Below are 22692 nucleotides of genomic sequence, written 5' to 3' on the forward strand. Positions count from 1 at the left end.
CTCTGGGCCCCCGCTGAAAGGGCAGAAACACATTGGCAAGGCTGCCAGACGTGGCTGGCCCCTATGGGAGCTGCCCGTCCCTGTCACACTCACCAATTGCTCTCTGGTTCTGAAAACACATCCTGGGACCAGGTGCTCCACTTCAGCCACTGCCTCCCATGGGGGGAAACCATGAGCAGGCCTGCCTCTCCCAGCCTCAGGAGAGAGGAGCTTAGAGAGAAAGTTCCCAGGATCACTCTGATGGATGTCCCCTGCCCCCTAGGCTTAGGAAAAGTTGAGTTGGGGTGATGTGTCCTAAAGGAGGTAGCAAGGGGGCATTTGATGGTCTAGCATCCCTAACAGACACGCCTTTGCTGGTGTGTGTGGATTTCCCGCTCCCAGACCACCTTCCAACCAAGTTACACACCCGGTCGGCCAAGAGGACCCTGCACCGAGCCTGGGGATTGGACCACTGCCAGGAGGGGCCCAGGGGAGCCAACAGACACCCCTCTGGGCAAGACCACACTCAGGCCATAGGTCAGTCCCAGTGTCCACCAGGTCATCTGCTTGCAAGCTCTAGCCAAGCCCTAGCTCTTTCTCAGCCCTATTGCGTTCAAGAAAACACCAGGGCAGAGTAACTCAGAAAACCCTGGACTTCTTCTTTAGAGAAAATGCATCTCTACCCAGAGCTAAGACCAATATCAGCAGTTATTGGAGGCAGAGGGGTTAAGGACACAGTCTGTTTGATAATGTTTTTTCCACGTGGCTTTTTTTTTTTTTTAGTATTTTTCTTTCTTATGACAAAAGCATCATACATCCATTGTGAAAAATTTGGGACATAGACGAAGAAAAACTTTTAAACTGTCTGCTTTCCCATATCCAGATTTCCCTATCACTAACGCTGGGGAGAGTCCTTTCCATTTTTCTCCTTAGACTTCTCTGCACATAAATGTTTTTCAGGTTGGTGATGTTCTGAATAACATAACACTTTGTATCCTGTTACTCTTTCCACTTAATCTCGTACACCATGCCCTTTCTTATATCAGTAGTCTCCCATGATATGGATTTTCGGACTGCTGGGTCTCTTTACAAGGTAGTTAATGGGTTCCCTTCTGTAATATACATCCTTAAACATAAATGTGTGTGCACATCTCCGATGCTTTCATGGCAATAGATTCCCAAAAGTGCAATTACTGGGTCGGGGTGCCCCTGTCAAGTAGCCCACGATGAGTATGGCCACATTCCAGGTCACTCGGCTTCACACCTGGGCCCTCGGGTACCCCAGCTTCCAAGGCTAAGGCTCCATGTAGAGTCCCCATAGGCTGGGTGACAGCTCTGGCCAACCAGGGCAGCCAGCTTGACCAGAAGGCAGCACAGCAGAGTGAAAACCTACCTTTCTGGGAGAGCCAGCTCTCCTGCTCAGCTTGATCCCCATAACGGATTTTAAATATTTCCATGATTTCTCCCCAGAACCCTGGGGAGGGAAGTTAGTCTCACCTCCATGGATTGATGGATGGAAAAGCAGAAAACCTAAAAGGAAGTGGAATTTAGAGAACTGAACCAAATGAACCAAGCCAAGAAAATAAACCAAAATTTTTAAAAGTGCTCATAATCCACTTCTTTCCTGACGGCCCTCAGCCGAACACACTGGGCTCCCGATCACTGAACCCAAGCCAGGCAGTTTTCTTTGTTAGGTTGTTTATAAAGAAAAAAAAACAGAACGTGTGTTTTGAAACCAATTGAAACAGGCCAGACTCAGGCATCATGGTTTTCTCCAGCCAGTGTTTGCCATCCAGACCCACGCCCGAGGCCACACTGGAGCCTGCCTTTCCTTTCCTTTCCCTCGGGCTCCCGCAGGGCTCACACCACTTCCCCCAAGCTGGCTCCTGTGGTCACAGCGCCCCAGGGCTGGGGAATGGAGACAGAGGGCTCCCCTGCAAGCTGGCAGGGCCAAAGGCAAAACCCAAGCTCTGTTGGGCAAGGTCAGCTTTCCAGGGAGCGGCTCTAGTTAGGAGGTGGGTGGGTAGGGACCTGGACCAAACACACTATCGATTTCACATGAGGCCATTGACCTATTTTACGGTGGGCCAGCCCAGCAGAGATGCCCGAGGCGCCCATGTGGCTCCAAGGAGGGACACGAGCCTGTTGTCCCCACATGCCCTCAGCAGGTTTCAGATCCCCTTTGAGGACCTTCTTGATCTGCTGTCCAGTGCATCCAGAACCCAATACAGCCTCCAATGTAAATGTGTTTGTGGGCGTCTGTGCTCAGTCGTGTCCGACTCTTTGCAACCCCATGGACTGAAGCTGCCAAATTCCTCAGTCCATGGCGTTTCCCAGGCAAGAATACTTGAATGGTTGCCATTTCCTACTCCAGGGGATCTTCCTGACCCAGGGATCGAACCCGTGTCTCTTACATCTCCTGCACTGGCAGGCAGATTCTTTACCAACTGCACCATCTAAATGTGCTTAGCCCTCACCATTTGCCAGTGGAATCCATCTCCACTCACCTTTCTTCTTGCTTCCGCAGGGCTTACCTGGGCCTCCTGGACCAAAGGTGAGGGCCCTTCTGGGTGATGTGTCGAGTGGGTGGGAAAGGTCCCTGGTGGGTAGGGGGTGGAGCGGTGTCAGGCACTGAGTAAGGGACTGAGAGGAAATTGATTGGCTTCACAAGGATTGCACTTCCGTGGGCTCAGGCCAAGCAAGTGCTGTGGGTGCTATGGACAATGCGGCCCTGCTCCCCAAACAGATCGTGGTCTAGTTGGGAACTCAGGACATTGTCACAACATCCCAATAAAACAGTGGCTCCTAAGGGGCCAGAACTGGAAAGGACCTTTGGGGTCATCCAGTTCCTTTTGAAACCTTATCTGGAAGCCCACAATGTCGAGTCTCCCTTTGAAGCTGGAGTCCCTGTGGCTCTAGAAAAGAGAAGTTGCAAAGCACTGATCCAGCCGGCCGTTTCACAAACGCAGAAGCTGGAGTCCTGGGGGGAAATGACTTGTCCAGGTGCCACAGAGAGCCTATGGTGGAACCAGAACTGACCCTCAGGGGTCCTGCGCCCCTTCCCTCCTCCCTCAGCCTCTGCAAAACAAGGACTGGTTCTGAAAAGTCAAACAGTCCCTGCTATTGTTCCAAGGTTGGCTGGAGGTGGAGGTCAGAGGATTTGGATTCACTGGGAAGAAGAGGGATGGTAGCGTGGAGGAGCGGGGTGCAGCAAGAAAACCCCTCTAATGGCCTTCTCTTGGTTCCCCTCAGGGAGACTCGGGGATCCAGGGCTACCACGGCCGGAAGGTAAGAAGGAGGGGGTTGGGAGGACCCGCTCCCCACCAGGCCACAATCCAAGTAGGGCTTCACCACAGTGCACACAGGGTCTGGACTTGATCCGCACGTGCTTTTGCACACACATCAGCATGGGCCTCAAAACTCTTGAATTTAAGTGATCGGGGGGTTGTGTCTCCACTGAGGAAGCAGGAGGCTCAGAGAAGGAAGTGCCTTGGGCAAGTCGGTGGCCCTGCTGGACCTCAGACCAGGAATGTGTCCTCTGCCAACCCGATTGGCCATGTCTACAAAGAGGCAGACCAGGTTCTCACATGCCCCCGAAGGCCTAGTGAGTAGGGTCCAGGCAGAGCTTCTGAGTATGGTAGGGGATACGGGCTGCTCACAGGCCAAAGAGACAGGATTCCTGTGCAAATAACCCTGGTGAAGGCAACTGCATTAACCACTACCAACCCAAAGCACTGTGTCATTATTTGGGTAAGGGGTTCAGGGAGATTAATTCTAGATTGGTAGGATTTGAGGAAGTCATCTGAGAGAGGACAGCCTCTGAGTTCAATCCTGTTGAATGGGTAAGTGTATCAGTTTTCTTTTGCCGTGTAACGAACCATCCCAAACTTACTGTCTTAAAACAGTTCTTTCTCAGGATTCTGTGGCTTGGCCAGCTGTCTCCTCAGGGCTCACTCAAGCAGTCACATGGGATGATGGCTGGAAAGGCCGGGGGGCCAAGACGGCCCCATCCACCTGCCTGGGGCTGGCGCTAGCGGTGGCCTGGGTTCCTTTGTTCTCCTCCACGTGGCCTCTCAGCCCCTAGTGCAAGGCAGATGGATTTCCTCACAGCATGGCAGGCCCAGGTCAGCTTTCAAAACGGGCAAGTCTCAGTGCACAAGTGCTTTTCAAAAGCATCTCTTGCATCACATTTTCTGAGGTCCTGTCGGTCAAAGCAAGTAACGCAGCCAAAGCATTCAAATCAGTGGGGCAGGGGGACTCGGCCCCTTGTTCTTCTTGTGGGAGGGTGGCAAAGCCTTTGTGACCATCTTTAACCTGCCACTGTGCTCCTTCAAGCAGCAGATTTCAAGGGAAATGGCATTTTAGACAGGGAAACAATTGAGCCAAGGCCCAGAGATGGTCATTACAATAACTTTAATAATTAAAAATAATTCTGACACTATACACCACTTACTGAATGTCTCCTGTGTGCCAGGTTAGCCTTCAGTGGGACCTGCATTATATCTAATCCTAGGAAGCTGGTACTCTTCTTCTCCTATTTAACAGATGAGGAAACTGAGGTACAGCCTAAGTGGCTTATAACTGGCAAGGCAGGAATTCAAGTCCAGGTCACGGCCCTTCCCGTGATGTCATGCGTCATAAGGAGCCCATCCCACCCTCTAGGCCCCAGCTGGGAGGCTCTGGCGCCTTCCAGGGGAAGAAAAGAAACAGGAAAGAAAGGCAGGACGAGGAAGGGGAAGGATTCTGGAAAGGGAAGAATCAGCTCTGGAGAAGCGCATTCCACAGGCTCTGTAGCTCTGTAATCCGACAGGGGCCTTCACCGCATTATTTTATGGGTGCTTGGTGGGTGAAATGGCAAGACCCGAGAGATCTTTCATTAGTTCTGCATAAACTGTGAAGTTTGTACTGTGTCAGGAAGTGGAAATTACAGCCCCCGAGGTTGCTTCCATCCACTCACGCAGACTCACAAAATTTACTGCCTCCCAGTGCTTCACAGGGTCGGCTTTCCCATTAGCAGCCAGACCAGCTCCTTCAAGCCGTGAAGAAACTTCAGGGTAGCAGTTTTCCCTGGGGATCATGGGGATGCTCACAGCTGGCATCCCTACCATGGCAGTCATCTGTATTCCCCTGCCAACTGGAAGTCTGGTTCATTCAGAAAGGAGGTTGGGGGGGGGGGGTGATCTGTTTCCCTGAGGATAGAGAGGCGTCAGCTTGGGGCTAGGGTGTCATGATGGTACAGGGCCTGGTTCCATGATTGTGGCCATTCTGGGTAAAGTTTGTGGGAGGAATCGTTCAGCCCTGACTGTGTGGAATTTGCAGAGGAAACTAGTGTGGTCCTACTGACAAAGAGGCAGTCTCTGATCCCAGGGAAGCCTGCCCTGGAGAGAGAAGTCTCCAGAGCTGCTAGAGGAGGGCTGCTAGAGGAGGCTCAGGGCTGCTAGAGAAAGCACAGATATACTTCTTTTGCCTGACTAAGTATAAAGCAAGTGCTGATGGGTACCTTGAGAAGGACGGAGCTCCCCGTCACCAGAGGCATTTAAGGAGAGGCTGGAAAACTATGGGTCTGTCATGTGTTAAGAGAAGCTTCTATATCCAATGGGAGACTGGATTGAAATCCCTTCCTGCTCAGGGAAGCAGCAGCTTCCTAAGAACAGAGCTGGCTCCACACCCCCTAGAGAGGAGCAGCCTCCCACCCCACCTTTTCCCTGCCCTTTCACAACAGCCTCTTCTCATGGAATCCAGGGGGAGCTGTGAGGCTGCCGGCTTTTCTGGAAGGCTCCTGCCACCTCCTCTTCTCCCAGCCTGTCCTTGAGACTTCTCAGTAGGCGCTCCGGAGCCGCCAGGTGGTTAGAACTCTCGTCTCTGTGCTGGCCCTCACTCTGCTGGGACCCTTGTCCTATCATCCCTGAAGCCACAGCCTGCTAGTCCAACAGAGGCCAGAGGGTGTGCACTGGAATCCCATGGCCCGCAGCAGAGTCCATCGCCAAGAACTTGGGGGTCATTCCTCAAGGTCAGGCGATACTCAGGAGGCTACGAGTGCTTGTTCCTACTGCCTGAGCCCCAATGATCACCATACCCAGGCAAAAGCATTCTTCCCATCAGATTTCTTAGATGGAGTCCTTTCTCCATGAGGTATTACTTTTCTCCACTTTTCAATTCTTAGATGAAGAATCTTGTCCAAGGACAAGGGCCGCAGTTCTTCACATCTCTGGTTCAACCAAAGTCCTTTCGCTCCGTCTCTCATCATCTCAGCTCACTTGGCCCAGTAGATCGATGCATTATCCCCACTGCCAAGAGATGAGAAGCTCAGAGAGGTTAATACTCTGCCCAGCGCTGCGCAAGTCAAGTGTTGGTCACTCAGTCGTGTCCAACTCTTTGCGACCCCACGTACTGTAGCCTGCCAGGCTCCACTGTCCATGGGATTCTCCAGGCAAGAATGCTGGAGTGGATTGCCATTCCCTTCTCCAGGGGGATCTTCCCGACTCAGGGATTGAACCCAGGTCTCCTGCATTGCAGGCAGATTCTTTACCATCTGAGCTACCAGGGAAGCCCCAACATTGCACGGCTAGTGATAATCATGCTGGGATTGGCAGCTAGGTCTCATGAGTCTGAACCCAGGAGCCAGTCTTCTCGCCCTAGTGCAGAAGGAAATGTCTTCTCGGGAGAGGCCGGGGTGTCATCCCAGGCTAGGCTAACTGTGCACAGACCACCCTCCCCTGTGGTTTCTCTGGGATGTGGAGGGGTAACCCTCTGGCTCTTTTCTTTTGTCCACCAAATCTCTTTTCTCTCTTCCCATCTCCACTCTCTGCCTAGAAAGAGGCCTGGGAGGAGGGACCCACACGAAGAGCAGCTTGGTCACAGATGCTGGGGAAACAAGAGTTTGCTCCCACCCAGCACCCTTGCCACCCAGTGGGGTCATTGAGCTGGGACAGAGGCCACGAGCTGCCCCCTTGTGTTCAGGGTGTGAGGGGGCCCCACAGGGTAACCAACGGACCCTCCACATCTGCTTCCATTACTCTGTCCCGGCAACTTGACACACACGTGGGGAGGCCTTTCTTTCAGTACGGGATGGAATTTAACTCTCAGCAAAGACGCTTCTGGTCCTGTGAAGCTTGCTGTTGATTAGTTCCATCCACCACCACTACCACCACCACCCGCCCCAGCAGCTGGTCCCAGCCTGGCATCCTCTCAAAGGCCGGCCAAGGCCAGCAGGCCAGCGTCTCCACCGGCTCCTCGAGCTCACAGCCCAGTGTAGCCAGCGGGCCGTGTGCTGCCACAGCCCCACTCACACCCAGCCCCACGGCCCAGACACTGTGAGCATTGTTGTGTGCCCATGTGGTACCTATTTGATCCAAATTTATGGCACCAATCCACTTTAAATGTGTTGCAAGACGCAAAATGCGTGTTTAAAGCATCACAACCTTGGCTCTCTTTCAAGAGGATTGATGAGTATTGTCAGACTGTGTATGGATCACAAAACCTGGTGAGAGCTTATCTCCAAACACGTCAGAACTGGCCCGTCCATCTTGGCAGTGGGGGGGTGCCTTTGACACATGTGGCGGTCTGGGTGTTAAGCCTTGGGGTTTGCATGAAGGACCAGAGCTGAGCACACGTTCCCATCCTGCCGGCTCCAGGCTGTGCGTCTTCAGACCAGTGCAGGCAGGATGTGAGAACCTCGTATTCACTCAGCTTGTAACTGAGGTCGCACCGCCTGGAGGCTGTGAGGCTCCCCGGAAAGAGGGACTCCCACGGAAGGCGGTCCGATGGGCCCTGTGGTCGGCTGGCTAGAGCGCTAGAGTGAGGGTGTGAGGAGCAGAAGGGCACCCACCCAGCCCAACTGCTCACCCTACCTCAGTCCTTCTACAAAAGGGCAGGATCGTTCTGACCTGCCAGTCAGAGCGAAGCATCACATGGGTGCACACACTTCTGAAGCAAGCATGATAACTAGAATTATTGTATCCACCTTTCTGGGTCTCTTCGTGCCAGGCTGTATAGGGGCACTTTGCTTGCCTGATCTCATCAGATCCTCATAACCGCCCTGTCAGGTAGGTTTTATTCTTATCCCCAATTTACAGATGAGCAAACCGAGGTTCACAGAGGTGAATCCCCCGGGGGCCACAGCTACAAAGCAATGAAGTCAGGTCTTCCTGGCCCCAAAGTCTTGTTCTGGATTGACTTTGCTACCTGGGTTTTATGAGCCCAGGGAACCTATGATTTCCAATATCTCACCACCACTGCCTACTCCCATCTCCTCCACTAGAAGGAAAGAAGGAGGGAGCTGGCCTGTTTTCCTTCTTGTAAGAAGGTTGTGGCTGGATTCAGGCCCTCTTCCAAGTCTCCCAGGCTCTCTGTGAACATCTAAGGCAGAGAACTTGGGGGTACTTGGTGTATTTTATTCAAAGAACCAAAGAAGGGGAGTGTTTTGCCTATTGGCACTGATTCTACCCAAATGCTTCCCCCAAGGAGCTGACTTGGTCCTGTGACCTCCAATAATGCCAGGAGAAGGCTGTCTGAGCCATGCACCCCAATGGAGAAACTTCCTAAAACTTCACTGCACCCCCTGACTCCCAGAGGACTGGGGCAACCCTAGGCTCCATACCATGCTGACATGCCGGAGAGCATGCCCTGCAGATGGAAGCTGTAGATGCAGAGTAGGGACAGCACTTGCTTTCAAAGCCAGGAATTCCTGGGGGGGCATCCAGACCATTTCAATTAAAGCAGATCAGGGAGCTGAGACATGGACCCCACATCTGAGGCCTCGTGGGGGCTGACAGCACTCCTGCTCCGCCTGCCTCCAGCCCCCAGCCTGTGCTCTCTGCCCCCTGTTTCTCCTGCACTCCCCAGTCCCCAGATTAATTAGAGCTGACTTTTCTTTTTGGAACTAACTACAAAATCAGCCGATCTCAAATCGAGATTACAACCCAGCCGCCCTTCCAAAGCCCTGGCCTTCTGTGGGGCGCCTGACCTCAGTAATTCCCTGGATCACTTCCTGCCGGCCCTAATTACCGGAGGACCTGGCGTTTCCGTGGCCCCAGGCCTCTCCAGTCTGGAGCTGGCTCAGTTGAGAAGAGGGAGCCGAGCTGCCCTTCTCCCGGAAGGGAGCCCTGGGAACTCTTCAGGGGAGAGAAGGACATTAGCTCTCCTCACCCAGCTTTTCCAGCCCAGGAAAGGGCCCTGGTCCAGATTTAAGGCCTGAGTCACCTGCTGGCCTCCCCCCAGTCCTCCACTCCCCACACTTCTCCCCTGCAGAGAACAAAGCGTCTGTGTGGAGCTGCTTGGGCCCAGGGCTGCCCCCCCCCCTCCAACCCACAGCAGGAGCCTCACGTTAGGGAGGTCCGTTCGTCTCCCCCTGTTTCTCTGGCCTGACCTTTGCTTGGCTGGGGAACTGACCTGGAAGCCCCCCACCTCTTGCCTCCTTTGCCAAGTCCCTGCCCTGTTTGTTCAACAAACAGTAAATCACCAATTAAGAGAGCGGAACACGACTGGTCTGTGCTCCAAGGAGCTTGCTTCCATCCCATCATCTGGGCAAAGGATGGGTCCTCCCACCTGGAAACAGAACCAGAATACAGAACCTATTGATACTGGCATGCACTCCATACAGGGGCAGCAGGAGTCAGTGGCATCCTAAAAGTGGTGGCTGGGACGGCCTTCAGGGTCATTCAGGGCAGCCCCCTGTCTACCTACGTGAGCTCACCCAGCACTTTCTTAGCCACCAAGACCGGAATCCACCCTTTGCAGGCTAGCCATCCAGCATCCTTGGTTCTGGGAACCAAGGTTCAAAGAGCCACCCTTTCACAGGCCTGGCTCCACAGCATCAGCCACCACCCATGCTCCGAGCATCTGGGGCAAGACCCTTTGTAATGCTTGGAGGACCCACTTCCCCAGCCCCCCTGGGGGAGCCTCCAGGCTCCCTGCTCGGAGGACAAGAGGTGCAGGAGATAAATTGGGGCCCTCGGGTTTTGGCAAACTATGAGAGCTCTCTCCCCAACTAAGATGTTAGTGAGTTAGTGGATCTAAATTCAGCACAATTCCAAACTTAAACCTTTTAAACAAACAAAGACTTTCATGTAGGAAAATGGGAACGAAGGAGCCTCTAGGTGTGCTCTCGCAAAGACACGCCACACGGAAAAGCTCTGTGAGCACACACGTGCCATTGTGCTCCCTTTAGCAATGGCCCCAGAAACACTCCCCACTCCTCACCCTCCATCACCCCTGCAAACGGATGCCCTGGCTCACAGCCACCCTGGAGGCCTTGATAATGACTCTCAGCCCGCTCTCACCTCTCCCATCATCCAGAATCAGTGTTTTCTGGTGCGAGCCGAGTCCAGACCCTGGTTCAGAGGTCAGGCTGGGGTGAGCCCCTGGAGACAAATCCTGGAGAAGGAGGCTGATGAGAGTGGAATGAGCCCGCGGGGTGGGGTCAGCCAGGGGCACCCTGGCTTCCTGCCCAGCAGAGGGGTGGGGGTGAGGGAGGCCCTGAGATGGGGATCAAGGGAGTCTGGGTCACTTGCAGAATTAAGAGACTTGACCCAGAGGGAGGGGAGGGGCAAAGGTCAGCCATCCTAACAAGGAGACTGCCTCCCCCGAGGGGCCCAGATTTCCCTGGAGAGCGCGGCTGTACCTTCACAGACAAACCTTCAGGGTCTGAAGACAGCCCCGATTACATCAGACACCCTCACTCCAGGTTTTGATCTGTACAGCGGTGCGGAGATTGGGGACAGAAACCCAGAGACGGAGCGTGGGCAGACCCCAGCCTCCTCCCCCGCAGAGGCACCCCAGGCTGTCCTTTGGGGCAGGAGGAGACCCACTGAGCCCCTTGTAGAGCCACAGTTTAACCCAGAGCTAACATCCCCCCCACGGAACCTGTTCTGGGGCTGCCGACACACCCAGCGGCAGCTCCTCGGCTTGGTCCTCCCAGGAGCGGGAGTGAGGAGGCGGCGTCTAGTCCTCACGTTGCAGGATCTGGAAGCCAGAGAGAGAAAGTAACTTATCCAAGGTCACACAGACACCCAGCTCAGCCCTCTCACTGGAGGTGGGAAAGGTGAGGGCAGATGCACTGGGGGAAAGCTGACAGGAAGATGGGAAGAGAAAGAACGGGGCTCAAACGGGAGACCTGAGTAGTCAGGGCTGCCCACGCTGACCTCCCACCTGTGCCCACCACCACCCCAGGGGACTCTGTCCGGTGTCCCTCTGGGTTGAGTCAAGCCAGTTGAGTTGTTCGGAATGGAACCTGGGGACTTCCCCTTATGCGCTGCAGCTAGTTACCAGAATTCTGATGCAGTCCTGTGGCGCCCTCTGCTGGCCATAGAGCAGAACTGTGCTCACAGGCCAGCAGGGCTCAGCCTTTTTCTCTGGTGCCAGGGGTTGAAGACACAGCTGAGCACTGACCCCTCACCCCTATGGGGCACAGACCTGAGGGCCCTCCAGAATAGAGGGCTTTGCCCCGCTTTTGGCCTGAAGAAGGTGTTTAATGGAAGCAACAGATGCTTGCTGTTGCCGAACAATGCATGCATCTGATGCTTGGGGTTGACAGACAGAAGACCTGTGTTCAGATCTCTGCTCTGCATGACCTTGGCTGTTGTACCTGGCCTTCTAGAACTCGCCTGTGGGACAGGAATAACATCCACTCCCACACTGACTGGAGGGGATTCCTAGAGATTGAACAGAGGATGGATGTGACGGCTTCACTCAGTGCCAGACACAAACGCAATAAATGGCTGTGCCTTTCTCTGCTCTTTCCCACAAGAGTAATTTTCCAGAATTTAGTGCCTGGGGCACAGTCTTGTCTGTTGGGGTTGTTTCTGAGTCCAGCTCCACCACCCCTGTCTGTGGTTCAGGGGTCCTGGTGGGGTCGGGGTGAGGAAGAACTCCTGAATTGGAAGCTAAAATTTCTGGGCCTTTTGCAGAATTTAGAGACCTGGCCCAAAGAGAATCCTTTGAAGCCACCCCTGGCAGACGTGATTTGAATGGTTATTCCAAGCTTCTGGAGCAACCCCTCTCGCTGACATCCTCGAAAGCCATGCTTCAGGGCTGAGCCCTTGGACCCTGAGTCTGGTCCTCTTCTCATTGTTTCTCTTGTTTCTTCCTGCAGGGAGAACGGGGCATGCCAGGGATGCCGGGCAAACACGGAGCAAAGGTACGCAGCTCCCCCCACTCCCCAGAAGCTCCCCCAGCCGCAGTGCTCTCCCCTAGCGCCTCCTCCTTCTGCATGCTGTCCTCCCATAAAACCAGAGATGGGATGCACATTTCTACTCATCCTCTCCCCTTACTGCCTGGCCTATTGTTCAGGCAGGGGCGTTCCTTTTCGCCCCATGAACCATCACTCACCAGCAGCCTCCCAGCGTGGCCAGGCCTCCTCCTGGGCATCAGTGGGTCATAAAGACAACCTCTCAGGCACCCTCAGCTCTGGCTGCAGCCCTGAGACCCATGTGGGAGTCAGGATCCCCTAAAAATGACATTCACTTGAAATTTACTAAGTGCTGTGCTTGGCCGCTTATTTACATCAAAGTTGGTGGTTTGGAGCTGATAAGGAAGTGGGGTTCACTCCCAGCTGCTCTCCAGTCCACTGGGACTTAGAACTAGAGTTCTCCCTTAAGGAGAGTCCCACAGGCAGCCTCAGGGGCCAGTGAGCTTAGTAAACTCAGCCACCTGCTGTTTTCCACTTCCCCATGGCTCTCCTTCCCCCGCTTTCTCCTCCATCTCCTCCTCCTTTCGTATCCCCCCATTCCACCCAGGGACACCCCTCATCTAGCCCAGCCAGGGGCTGCCTGCCATGGTGCCCTCTGAGTCTCCCAGGAGGGTCTGGAAGCCCAGGGAGCCCGGCTGAGCACAGAGGGTCTTTCTCAGGCCACTCTCTCTGAGCTGAGCTCAGCAACCCCCTTCCCCGTGTACCTGGGCGGCAGCCCAAAGTCTCCACGTCTCATGTCTCTCCAAGAGGAGGCTGGCCACCTCTTCTGTGCTCCACCCCCAGGTGAGAAAGTCCCCACACCTTTCCTTCTCTCTGCCAGGGGGCTCCTGGAACCACTGTGGCCGGGATGAAGGTCAGTGGACCTTGTAACTCAAGACCTGAGGGGCATGATGGGAGGGGTGGAGAGAGGACAGATTTGGGGTTTCAGGGGCTCAGTGGGTGGCCACTGGACCAAGGCGGGAGCAGACAGAATTCAGAACCGTTTCCCTTAAAGCAATATGTATGCCAGATGCTCAGCTTGAACAACAGATGTTTAACTAAGCCGCGCAAGTGACTGGCAAAGGTTTACCAGTCTCAGCTGAAGGTCCCACCAGCCTGCCAACATGAAAGGAGTCTAGTGCTTTGCTTTACTCTCCAGAATTCAGCCGGTGGGCAGGAACACTCCCAAAGCAGAAATTCTCTATGTGATCTCCTGGCAGGTCATTTACAGGGACACGGCATCCAAAGCAAATGCCCCTTCCTTCCTCTCCCTCCTCCTGGGCTGCCTGCCTCTCACCTGCCACCGTCTCATCTGGGGGAGGAACAAGGAACAGTCTAGGAGGGGCCCGAGTCTGAGGCAGAGGAAAGCCCTGAGCTGACCGGACACTTCTGCCCCCAAATGCCTTCACTTCTCTGCTCCTGGCCTCACTCATCTGGCTCTCTCACTTTCTTTACCAGAGTCTTCTTTTCTCCCACACAGGGTGAACCTGGGATCCCAGGAGCCAAGGTACTGATACAGAGGGAATGTTCCGGGCAGCCCGGAGCATCAGGCGTGGGGTGGAGGTGGGAGGGGCTGCTGTTGTTTTGCTCCTGGTCCCCTGAGGCTGGTCTGGGGCTGGGGACCTGACTGAGCAGAGGAGAGCCCACCACGGAGGGGCTTGCTTGTCAAGAATGCGCTGCGGATGCCTCGCTTCCCCCTCCCTGGATCTTGGCCCGGGCAACAGTCTGGTTTACATTCACACCAGCTGCAGCGGGCGGTGACATGGTCCCCTGCACCCGCAGGGCTCTGTGTCTTATCCAGTCCAATAAGTGGTGTAACATGAGGAAAGTTTCCATGGTCAAAGACGTTTGAGAAATAACAGAGTTTAAAACTATGACACAGGTTTCTTTCCTGCAGGCCTTCTCAGAGCCTTTACTGTGCTGAATATACATTGGGAAATTCTTTTGGGGGCCGCAGAGAATGAAGTGGTTAGAGAACATCACTGACTCAATGGACATGAATTTGAGTAAATTCCAAGAGATAGTGAAGGACAGGGAAGTCTGGCATGATGCAATCCATGAGGTCGCAAAGAGTTGGACATGACTGAGCGACTAAACGAAAACAAAGTAACTTCTGCAGCGTTTTCAACCTTTCTGACGAGGACAGCCTTTTTTTAAGCGGTGTCTTAGGGGGCAGGTATTCTGGAAACAGTCGTCTATGATTACTGCCCCTCGTACCCCTCACCACTCCCACCCCATCCTCTTATCCGTGACTTTTTCTTCTTACCCCAAAGGGAGACCCAGGAGCAACAGGGAAGCCGGGGCCCCCAGGTTTGCCGGGAAGGAGGGGGCAGAGGGTAGGCTACTGTGTCTCTGAGTGTGTGCTCCCCTCACCCCGGCCGCTCCTGGTCCCCCCGCGTTCCCACACCCGCCCCGTGGTTGTCATGCTGCTTGCAGTGTGCGGTGGGCGCATGTGTCCCCAGGAAGAAGGGAGTGCCGGCCAGGACGGCCTGCAAATCTTCAGAAATTCACACTCGAGGGCACAGCCTTTCTCCCTGAAAGCCACTGGGTACCCAAGAGGAAAGCCCAGCAGAAGGAAGGGAGGTCCTCCCTCCCCCTGCTCCCACCTCGGCAGGGCAGCCCCATACCCTTCCCCTTAGACCAACCCTGCCCCAGACAGGGGTATGCCCCCGCTAAAGCCGCAGGCACTGCAGGGCGAGCTGGGGCCTTAGGATTCATGTCCCTCTCACCACTGGGGCTTTTATCTGGCCCTCCTCCCCTCCCTTGTGTATGTGCTTAGTAGCTCAGTCGTGTGCAGCTCTTATTGTAGCCCGCCAGGTTCCTCTGTCCACGGGGATTCTCCAGGCCAGATTACTGGAGCGGGCTGCCATGCCCTGCTGTTGTCATTCACATTTTCTACCCCAGGGCAGGTGGCAAGGGGATGACAGCTAAAGACCTGATGCGACATCCTTTGTGTCTTCCGCTGAAAAGTTCGTTGACATCCGAGTGAATTATGAGCCCAGGGCCCTCAGTGTATATCATTACATATGAGAACTACCATCAGACTATAGCAAGTGGAGCTTCTCATGCTGGCCTGGAGGGGCGCTCTCGAGGGGCCCTCCTGATACAGGACGCTGTGAATCCAAGGGAAGTCTTTGTGACACAGAAGGAGGGCCATCAGGAGAGCTGGGTCCTGCACCCAGCTCTGCCACTGCTGCACTGAGGGGTTGTCCAGAGTCACGGAGACCTTTCATCTCTGCAGTGAGAGAGAGGCTCTGGGACCCAAGTCATGGGCGAGAAAAAGTATTCTTTGGCAGTAGAATAGAAAAGGGTACTTGTTTACTGGGCTTCCCTGGTAGCTCAGCTGGTAAAGAATCCATCTGCAATACAGGAGACCTCGGTTTGATCCCTGGGTCAGGAAGATCCGCTGGAGAAGGGATAGGCTACCCACTCCAGTATTCTTGGTCTTCCCTGGTGGCTCAGATGGTAAAGAATCCACCTACAATACAAGAGACCCCAGTTTGATCCCTGGGTTGGGAATATCCCCCAGAGAAGAGAACAGCTACCCACTCCAATATTTTGGCCTGGAGAATTCCATGGATTGTATAGTCCGTGGGATCACAAAGAGTCGAGCACGACTGAGCAACTTTTGCTTGTTTAGTGGGGCTGCCCTAACACAGGACCACTGACTGAGTGGCTTCAACAGCAGACACTGATTGGCCCACATTCTGAGGCCGAAAGTCTGAGATCAGGTATCAGCAGGGTTGGACACCCTTCTGCAGGGTGTCCCATGCCTCTCTGCTAGTTCCTGGTAGTTGGCTGGCATTCTTGGTCTCCCTTGGCTTGTTGAAGTGTCAGCCCAGCCTCTGCCTTCGTCTTCACTTGGTGTACTCCCCATATGCATGTCTGTGTCCACAGTTCCCTTTTCTTTATAAGGACACCGATCATACTGGATTAGGGGCCTGCCCTACTCCAAGGTGACCTCATAATTTAGCTAATTACATCTCTAGTGGTCCAATTGCCAAGTAAGGTCACATTCTGAGATACTTGGAGTTAGGACTCCAGCATATGAATTTTCACGGGACACAATTCAACCTGTAATAGGAGGCACACTTCTCAAAACATTCCTCCAAAGGAGAAGTTCTGGTATGATGGCTTTTGTCCTCCCTAGAGTACTCTTGCCTAGAAAATCCCATGGATGGAGGCGCCTGGTAGGCTGCAGTCCATGGGGTCGCTAAGGGTCGGACACGACTGAGCGACTTCACTTTTTCACTTTCACACATTGGAGAAGGAAATGGCAACCCACTCCAGTGTTCTTGCCTGGAGAATCCCAGGGACGGGGGAGCCTGGTGGGCTTCCGTCTGTGGGGTCACACAGAGTCGGACACGACTTAAGTGACTTAGCAGCAGCAGCAGCAGCAGAGGCAGGGAGGAGGTGGGCAGAAAGCTCTCCCCAGAGACCAGGAGCATCTAATTGCTAGACGTTACAAACATGAAAAACAGAAAAGCAGCTTTTAAAAAAGAATGCCAAATACTGGCATTCTGAATGGCTCACCTCTCCCTAGGAGACCCCCCTAAAGGGACTCAATGCTCTTTACTCCTCTCCCTATGTAAGTGCCAAGGGCCCCGCCCTCACAGGACTGGGAGGGCAATGATATCAGTGGGAAGTGTCCCAAGGAAGGAGGCAGGTCCCTGATAGGGTTCAGCAGGAAGTGAGTCCTTCAGAGAACAACCCGGGTAAGGGCAGAGAGGCAGGAGAGAAGAAAGTCAAGACCCGACGTTGGAGGGCTGGTGCCTTTGCCAACATACTAGAGAAAGAGTTCCTAACCCAAACTGTCTGCATTTCCTCCACAGGGTGAGAAGGGGGCTGCGGGGTCCCCCGGGCCACTCGGCCTCTTGGGGCAGAAGGTGGGTAGCAACCAGCTCTGAATGGTGGGTTCTGTGTAGAGGCCCAGCATCCATCATTTCCAACCCACATTTCCCACCCTGCATACTCACACGGGCCCCAGCATTACAGGGGTCCCTCCCAGATGGGGGAAAAGCAGTTGAAACACAGCCAGATTCTGTTTTGGGGGACAGAAACATGGGATACCACATGGGAGGTCCTGACTGTCCCCAAAAAGCCCCAAATTCAAAGAATTTACTAGCTATCACTTGGTCTGATTTCTCTTCCCCAGGTCTGAAAGTGTAGTCTACAGTACGTGAGCCCCATGGACATTCGATGTAAAAAAAAGAAGTCAAATAAGTTTGGCTCTATACAATAGCACCCTCAGAATTCTACTCAGTACTCTCTAATGGCCTATATGGGAAAAGAATCTGAAAAAGAGTGGATATATGTATATATGTATGTATGTATGTATATAACTGATTCACTTTACTGTATACCTGAAACTAACACAAGTCAACCACACACCAATAAAAAAATTTTTTAAATAAATAAAGCAGACTCCGCAGAGAGTCATAAGCACCTTGGCCTGTCCAAGAGACTCCTGGCACCCCGTGGTGAAGGAGCCTGGAAAGCTTCATTTCATTTTGCCTTTCCGACATTGTTTGGCCACCAGGCCCCATTTTGTCACATTCTGAATATTCCCAACCTGCTGAAGGAGTGTTCCCTGAAACACACTTTGAGAAACCTCGATTCTGGTCCTGATGGGGATCTTGTTCTAGCTTACACCTGTTCCACTTTAGTAACCAGTTCCATTCTCATAGCCAGGCTTCAGAAAGCTTCTGATCCCCAGCCATGCTGGAACCCACCGTTCCCCAGCATTCAGCATAGACCGAGGGGCAGTCTGCTGTCTTCAGCCCTTTGAACTATGAGGGGAGAAAAGACAGAGACCAACCACCTCCCTCAAAGCTAATGATGGTAACTCTACCTTCCTCCCCCAGGGAGAAAAAGGCGATGCTGGCAACTCCATTGGAGGAGGCAGAGGGGAGCCTGGTCCCCCAGGGCTTCCTGGACCCCCGGGGCCGAAGGTGAGCCTTTCCCTGGGATCAGTGCTCAAGTCAAGTGTTTGCCTGTGGTCCTTATCCCTAGTCCATTTGGGGGACTGTGTATCCTGGGCACTTTGCCGTCTCTCCTCCTCTAAGTGTGTGGTTTTTCCAGTGGATTCTAGAAAGGTCTGAGCTCCTGGGACCAAGCTCCAGCTTCCAAGCAGTGACCTTGACCCTCCAAAAGAGATGCCCTCTCTGGGGCAGATGGAAGTAGGAGCCATTGACTCAAATGGCTGTGATGTAGCCAAGTCAAGGACCAGTGCCTGCCAGGTCTTTGGATAATCAGAAAGGCCCATAGCCTGGACTCTGAATTGGCCACAGAGCCTCCTGCCTCTCCCTCCTGCTTCTCCCTGCTCCTCCGGTCCTAGGCCTCCTGGGGCCCCCTTCCCACATGCCTAGGCCCTTCCTACTCCCCTCTGCCTCCCAGGCAGGACCTGGTTAGGTGAGTAAGTATTCCAGGCTCCAAAATGACCTGCCTCCTACAGCCGGAAGTTGATGAGGGTCCATAGTTAGGAACTCAACAAGCTGGACACGTGTGTGTTGACTAAGAACCAAGGAGGGTCTGGCAGTACAGAACTCAGAGGAAGAAAGAAATAGATCAGGAGGGCTGCTTGGAGGAGGTGGGCCTGGGCAGGGCCCAAGAGTGGGGAAGTCAGACAGGTGAAATAGGGGGAGTTAGTAGATACGAGCAGGCAAAGAGATAGAGCCCAGAGACACTTGCTACAACATGAACAGCCAGACCATCTCTTGCCCCTGCGTGTCCTCATCCCATCTCTCTCCGTTGCCCAGGGGGAAGCTGGAGCAGATGGCCAGGCAGGCCCCCCAGGACGGCAAGGAGACAAGGTACAGAGGGCCCCGATCTCAGAGCTGCAGGATGAGGGTCAGCTTGGGAGCTCAGAGGGAGAGAGGGTATTGGCCGTCCCTGCCACTGGGCCCCCAGGCACAGGCTGATGGCCATGACTCCTGCCTGCCATCCCTTGTGGTCACCTTGGGCTTTGAGGAACTTCCTCTGAGATGGCGGCCAGGCACAGGCAGGCCCAGGGATGAAACTCTGGGCCTGGGGAGTGCAGTGACCCAGAGCCCCTGCATCTACTATTTTCCATCCACTAGTAAAGGTGGGGCTCCATTCTCTCCAGCTCCTCCTGCAGACAGGTCAGCGTGGTGTTGCTGTGGGCACTGCAAGACAGTGGGTGCGGGGAGGTGCCGGCTGCTTCCTGGAGGTGACGCTCCCTGAGCTGACCAACTGAAGGGGCAGCGGAAGTTGAGTTATAGTAAAGGGTTTGTTTTCCCTTTATTTTTACTTTCTGTCTTCATTTTTAAAGCTGTGTGTTCACATTTTCCCAGATCAAGTATGAACTGTGCTTTGCTCTTCACAGTTCACACCACCTTTTGTTTATTCCCCATGGTTCCATCCTGTTTCCAAGTACAAATCCTCCCCCACCCAACCTGCTCCAGGAGGCAGCGTGTTTCTAAGTCCTCACCCTGGCCCCCCGCGTTTCCTCCCACAGTTTGGGTCTTCCACCAGCAGACAGGAACCACCGGGGCTCTCCACGGCGATTGGCGACCACCCAGGCAATTGGCACAAAGTTTCTGAACGCTTGCTCCTTGAGCAGGATGGGAACAGAGGGGCAGAGGGTCTGGTCTCTGCTCCCAAGCTGGCTGACTTAGGGGACTAAAGAGAGGTGCCCGACAAACAAGGACAGAATCCCAACAGCAAACGCAGGACAGAGAAAAGACCTTCCAGCGTGAAGCTGGAGGGAGCGCAGAGGGAGAGAGGCATGCGGGCTGCTGGAGGCGCTTCCCAAGGGGTGGACCCTGCATGAGCTTGAGCCCTGCGCCCTTCTGGCCTGGGCTGAGCTGGGCCTCCTGGTCCCTCCAGGGCCCCAACACACAGACCATCTGGGGACATCAGATTCTCTATACCCACTTTATGCCTATTTCACTTCAATTTTGTCCTACAACAGGGGGAGCCTGGAGCAGCTGGAGAACAGGGACCTACTGGCCCCAAGGTATGTACATCTCTCATCCAGAGAATCAGGGTACCACATCTCAGCTCCCTGGGGTCACTGTGTGAAGTGGCTTGTCTGGGGCTCTCCGGGAAGAGCAGTCTGGCTGGCTAGGTTGTCTGGCTAGGATGTCTGACATTGCAGCCACAATCAGACTCAGCATCCCCCAGGTCTGTCTAGTCCAGGGTTCTCCTTTGGTTCTGGATTCCCTGAGCATCCTCTGAGCTCGTCTGGAGCCCTGGTAGCCACCACCAGCTGCTCTGGATCCACCTGTGCAGCCAGTGTCGGCTCTGATCCCATCTGGTAGGAACAGGAGGTGCCTGTCCTGAGGTCCCCGCTGACCCAGGCCCTGGGTACAGGTGTCATTTGTCTCCTAGGGCTCCAAGGGGGAACCTGGGAAAGGAGAGATGGTAGACTACAACGGTAACATCAACGAGGCTCTCCAGGTGAGTGGGGCCACCCAGAGACAGAGATCTCGGGTTCCTCGTGGGTCTTGGGGCTGGGCCCCAGGCCTGATGAGAGATCTGAGCTTCTAACCCTCTGACCCATGTTCCTGAGGCCTGGCCACTAGGCAGAGCTTCCAGGGAGCTCCCTTGTCTTCTCTCCTTCGGCCTGCCCCATTATCCCCCAGGCACACAGCCCCCTCATTTGAAATCCAAGTGGCCCACCTCTGGGCCACTGAGAGTCATAAGTGGAGCATCCTGGCATCTGTGGGGTGCTGGCCCACTTGGGGTTCTGGGGCTCCCATTTCTTTGGCACACAAACTCCCCCATTCACTTGGTAGAACTTGTCTTCCTGGAACCCATCTACCTTTGTGTCAGTGTAATAGTTCAGGTTAATATGGTACCCTCCTTTAAGAGTGGGGTTCTTGGGACTTCCCTGGTGGTCCAATGGTTAAGACTCCATGCTTCTACTGCAGGGAGCCTGGGTTCAATCCTTGGTTGGGGAACTAAGATCCCTCATGCCATAAAAAAATTTTTTTTTAAGTGAAGTGTTACTGACATTTGGGGCTGGTTAATCTTGGTTGTGGGAAGGCTGTCCCGTGTGCTGGGGGATGTTCAGCAGCATGCCGGGTCTCTACCCCCTAGATTTCAATAGATGGCACCTATGTCATTGCCTCCCAGCTATAAAAAACAAAGTATGTCTCTGCACACTGCCAGATGTCCCCAGGGGGACAAAATCACCCCAGATTGAGAATGGCTCCTTTAAAGGAATCCTTGTACCTATGTGAATCCATTTTCAAGGTGTACAGATTTTTTTAATGCAAACAATTGTCCCTCTAATTTATTTTCAAGCAGCTCCATGTTTTGTTCTACTGTGTTTAAAGGGAGGAACATCTTTTTAAAGGGAGGTGCATCAGAGCCTAAAATCTGGGTCTTAGCAGAAGGGGGAAGATGAAGGGAGGGTCCTGGTCAGTGATGAGAAAGAAGACATGCTTCTTTCTTCCCTCTCTGGTAAAGGGACAGTTTGCAGTCCCTTTAAGGCGGGTCTGAGTCTGTTGTGGACAGCATTTGATGCTCGTGAGGTGTTCTCTGTCCAGTGATTACGAACCTCTGGGAGAGGTGAGGTTGGGGTGAGTCTGGGAGGCGTAGAGCCCCCAAGAGGGTCTGCCTCTGTGCTGCTCCTTCAAGGGGCCCAGCACCCACACTTCCAGGACTGTTTTGAGGGACCTTCCAGGTGGCTCTTGATTTGCTCTTCAACTGACCGTGTGGTGTTGATTTTTAGGAGATCCGGACACTGGCCTTGATGGTGAGTCCTCGTCCCTTGATTCCCCCGTGGGTGCTGGGCTGAGGGCTGGGGGTGGGCAACCTGAAAGCCAAGTCTTGAGGTCTCCCCTCCAGAAGGTTAGGGTAGACCCTACTGTGCTGGTGCAGGGACTGGCCTGAGCCTGAGCAGGATCATAGCTATCATCTGCAGTGGCTCTTCACCAACTCAGCAGGGCGCTCTTGTCAAAGGATAAATGCTGGGTTCTCTCTGCAGCAGCATTGAAAAAGGAGTGGTATGGAGGAAGACATTTCTATGTTTCTCCTTTTACCCGGCCTTTCACTAATAAAGTATAACCCTAAGAAATCAGTAGCAATCCTCCACCTTTCCTAGAAATCAACTTCATTATTTGCATCTGGAAAACCGGTGTATTCTAAGCCTGGATCCTGTACGGGCGCCCACCAGTGATAGGCCCTCAGTGAATATCTGCAGTTAAAATGATCACCACCTGCTTTAACTTCCAAGTCAGAGAAAAGAGGAGAGATCAAGAAGTTCTCAAACTACTCACATTTTATGTCATTCAATATTTTTTAGTGGCCATATGCCAGAGAACACATTTAGAGATGATACAAATCCAGAATTAAGCACCAGTCATATGATGCCTCAATCCCAGAGACTGGTATTAACCAAATGGTTCTGGAATCAGTGAGCTTCATTTGGAAACATTAAAATATATTATTTGAAATAGCTATTTGAAACAAAACTTTCATGGAAAATTTTTTTAATTTTTAAAATCAACCTTGAATTAACTGTACATACAATAAAATGTACCCACTTTAGGTGTAGAATTTGTTGAGTTTTGACTAAT

At 53.5% G+C, this 22692-nt stretch overlaps 1 protein-coding gene across 7 annotated transcripts in view; it reads left to right on the forward strand.

Annotated features, from left to right (window-relative positions):
- COL13A1 (collagen type XIII alpha 1 chain) overlaps nt 1–22692 on the forward strand; it is a 148347-nt gene that overhangs the window by 94352 nt on the left and 31303 nt on the right. For all 7 annotated transcript variants that reach the window (XM_055425561.2, XM_055425562.2, XM_055425567.2 and 4 more), the window contains 10 exons: nt 2507–2533; nt 3232–3267; nt 12071–12115; nt 13626–13652; nt 16978–17031; nt 18010–18096; nt 18904–18957; nt 20079–20123; nt 20498–20566; nt 21846–21869. In XM_055425561.2, the coding sequence (XP_055281536.2) occupies nt 2507–2533; nt 3232–3267; nt 12071–12115; nt 13626–13652; nt 16978–17031; nt 18010–18096; nt 18904–18957; nt 20079–20123; nt 20498–20566; nt 21846–21869 (468 nt within the window). The remainder of the gene's footprint in view (nt 1–2506; nt 2534–3231; nt 3268–12070; nt 12116–13625; nt 13653–16977; nt 17032–18009; nt 18097–18903; nt 18958–20078; nt 20124–20497; nt 20567–21845; nt 21870–22692) is intronic.

This window comes from Moschus berezovskii, chromosome 12 (genome assembly GCF_049115385.1).
Source record: "Moschus berezovskii isolate FMDL1 chromosome 12, NW_MosBer_1.0, whole genome shotgun sequence".
In the NCBI taxonomy this organism is placed as follows: Eukaryota; Metazoa; Chordata; class Mammalia; order Artiodactyla; family Moschidae; genus Moschus; species Moschus berezovskii.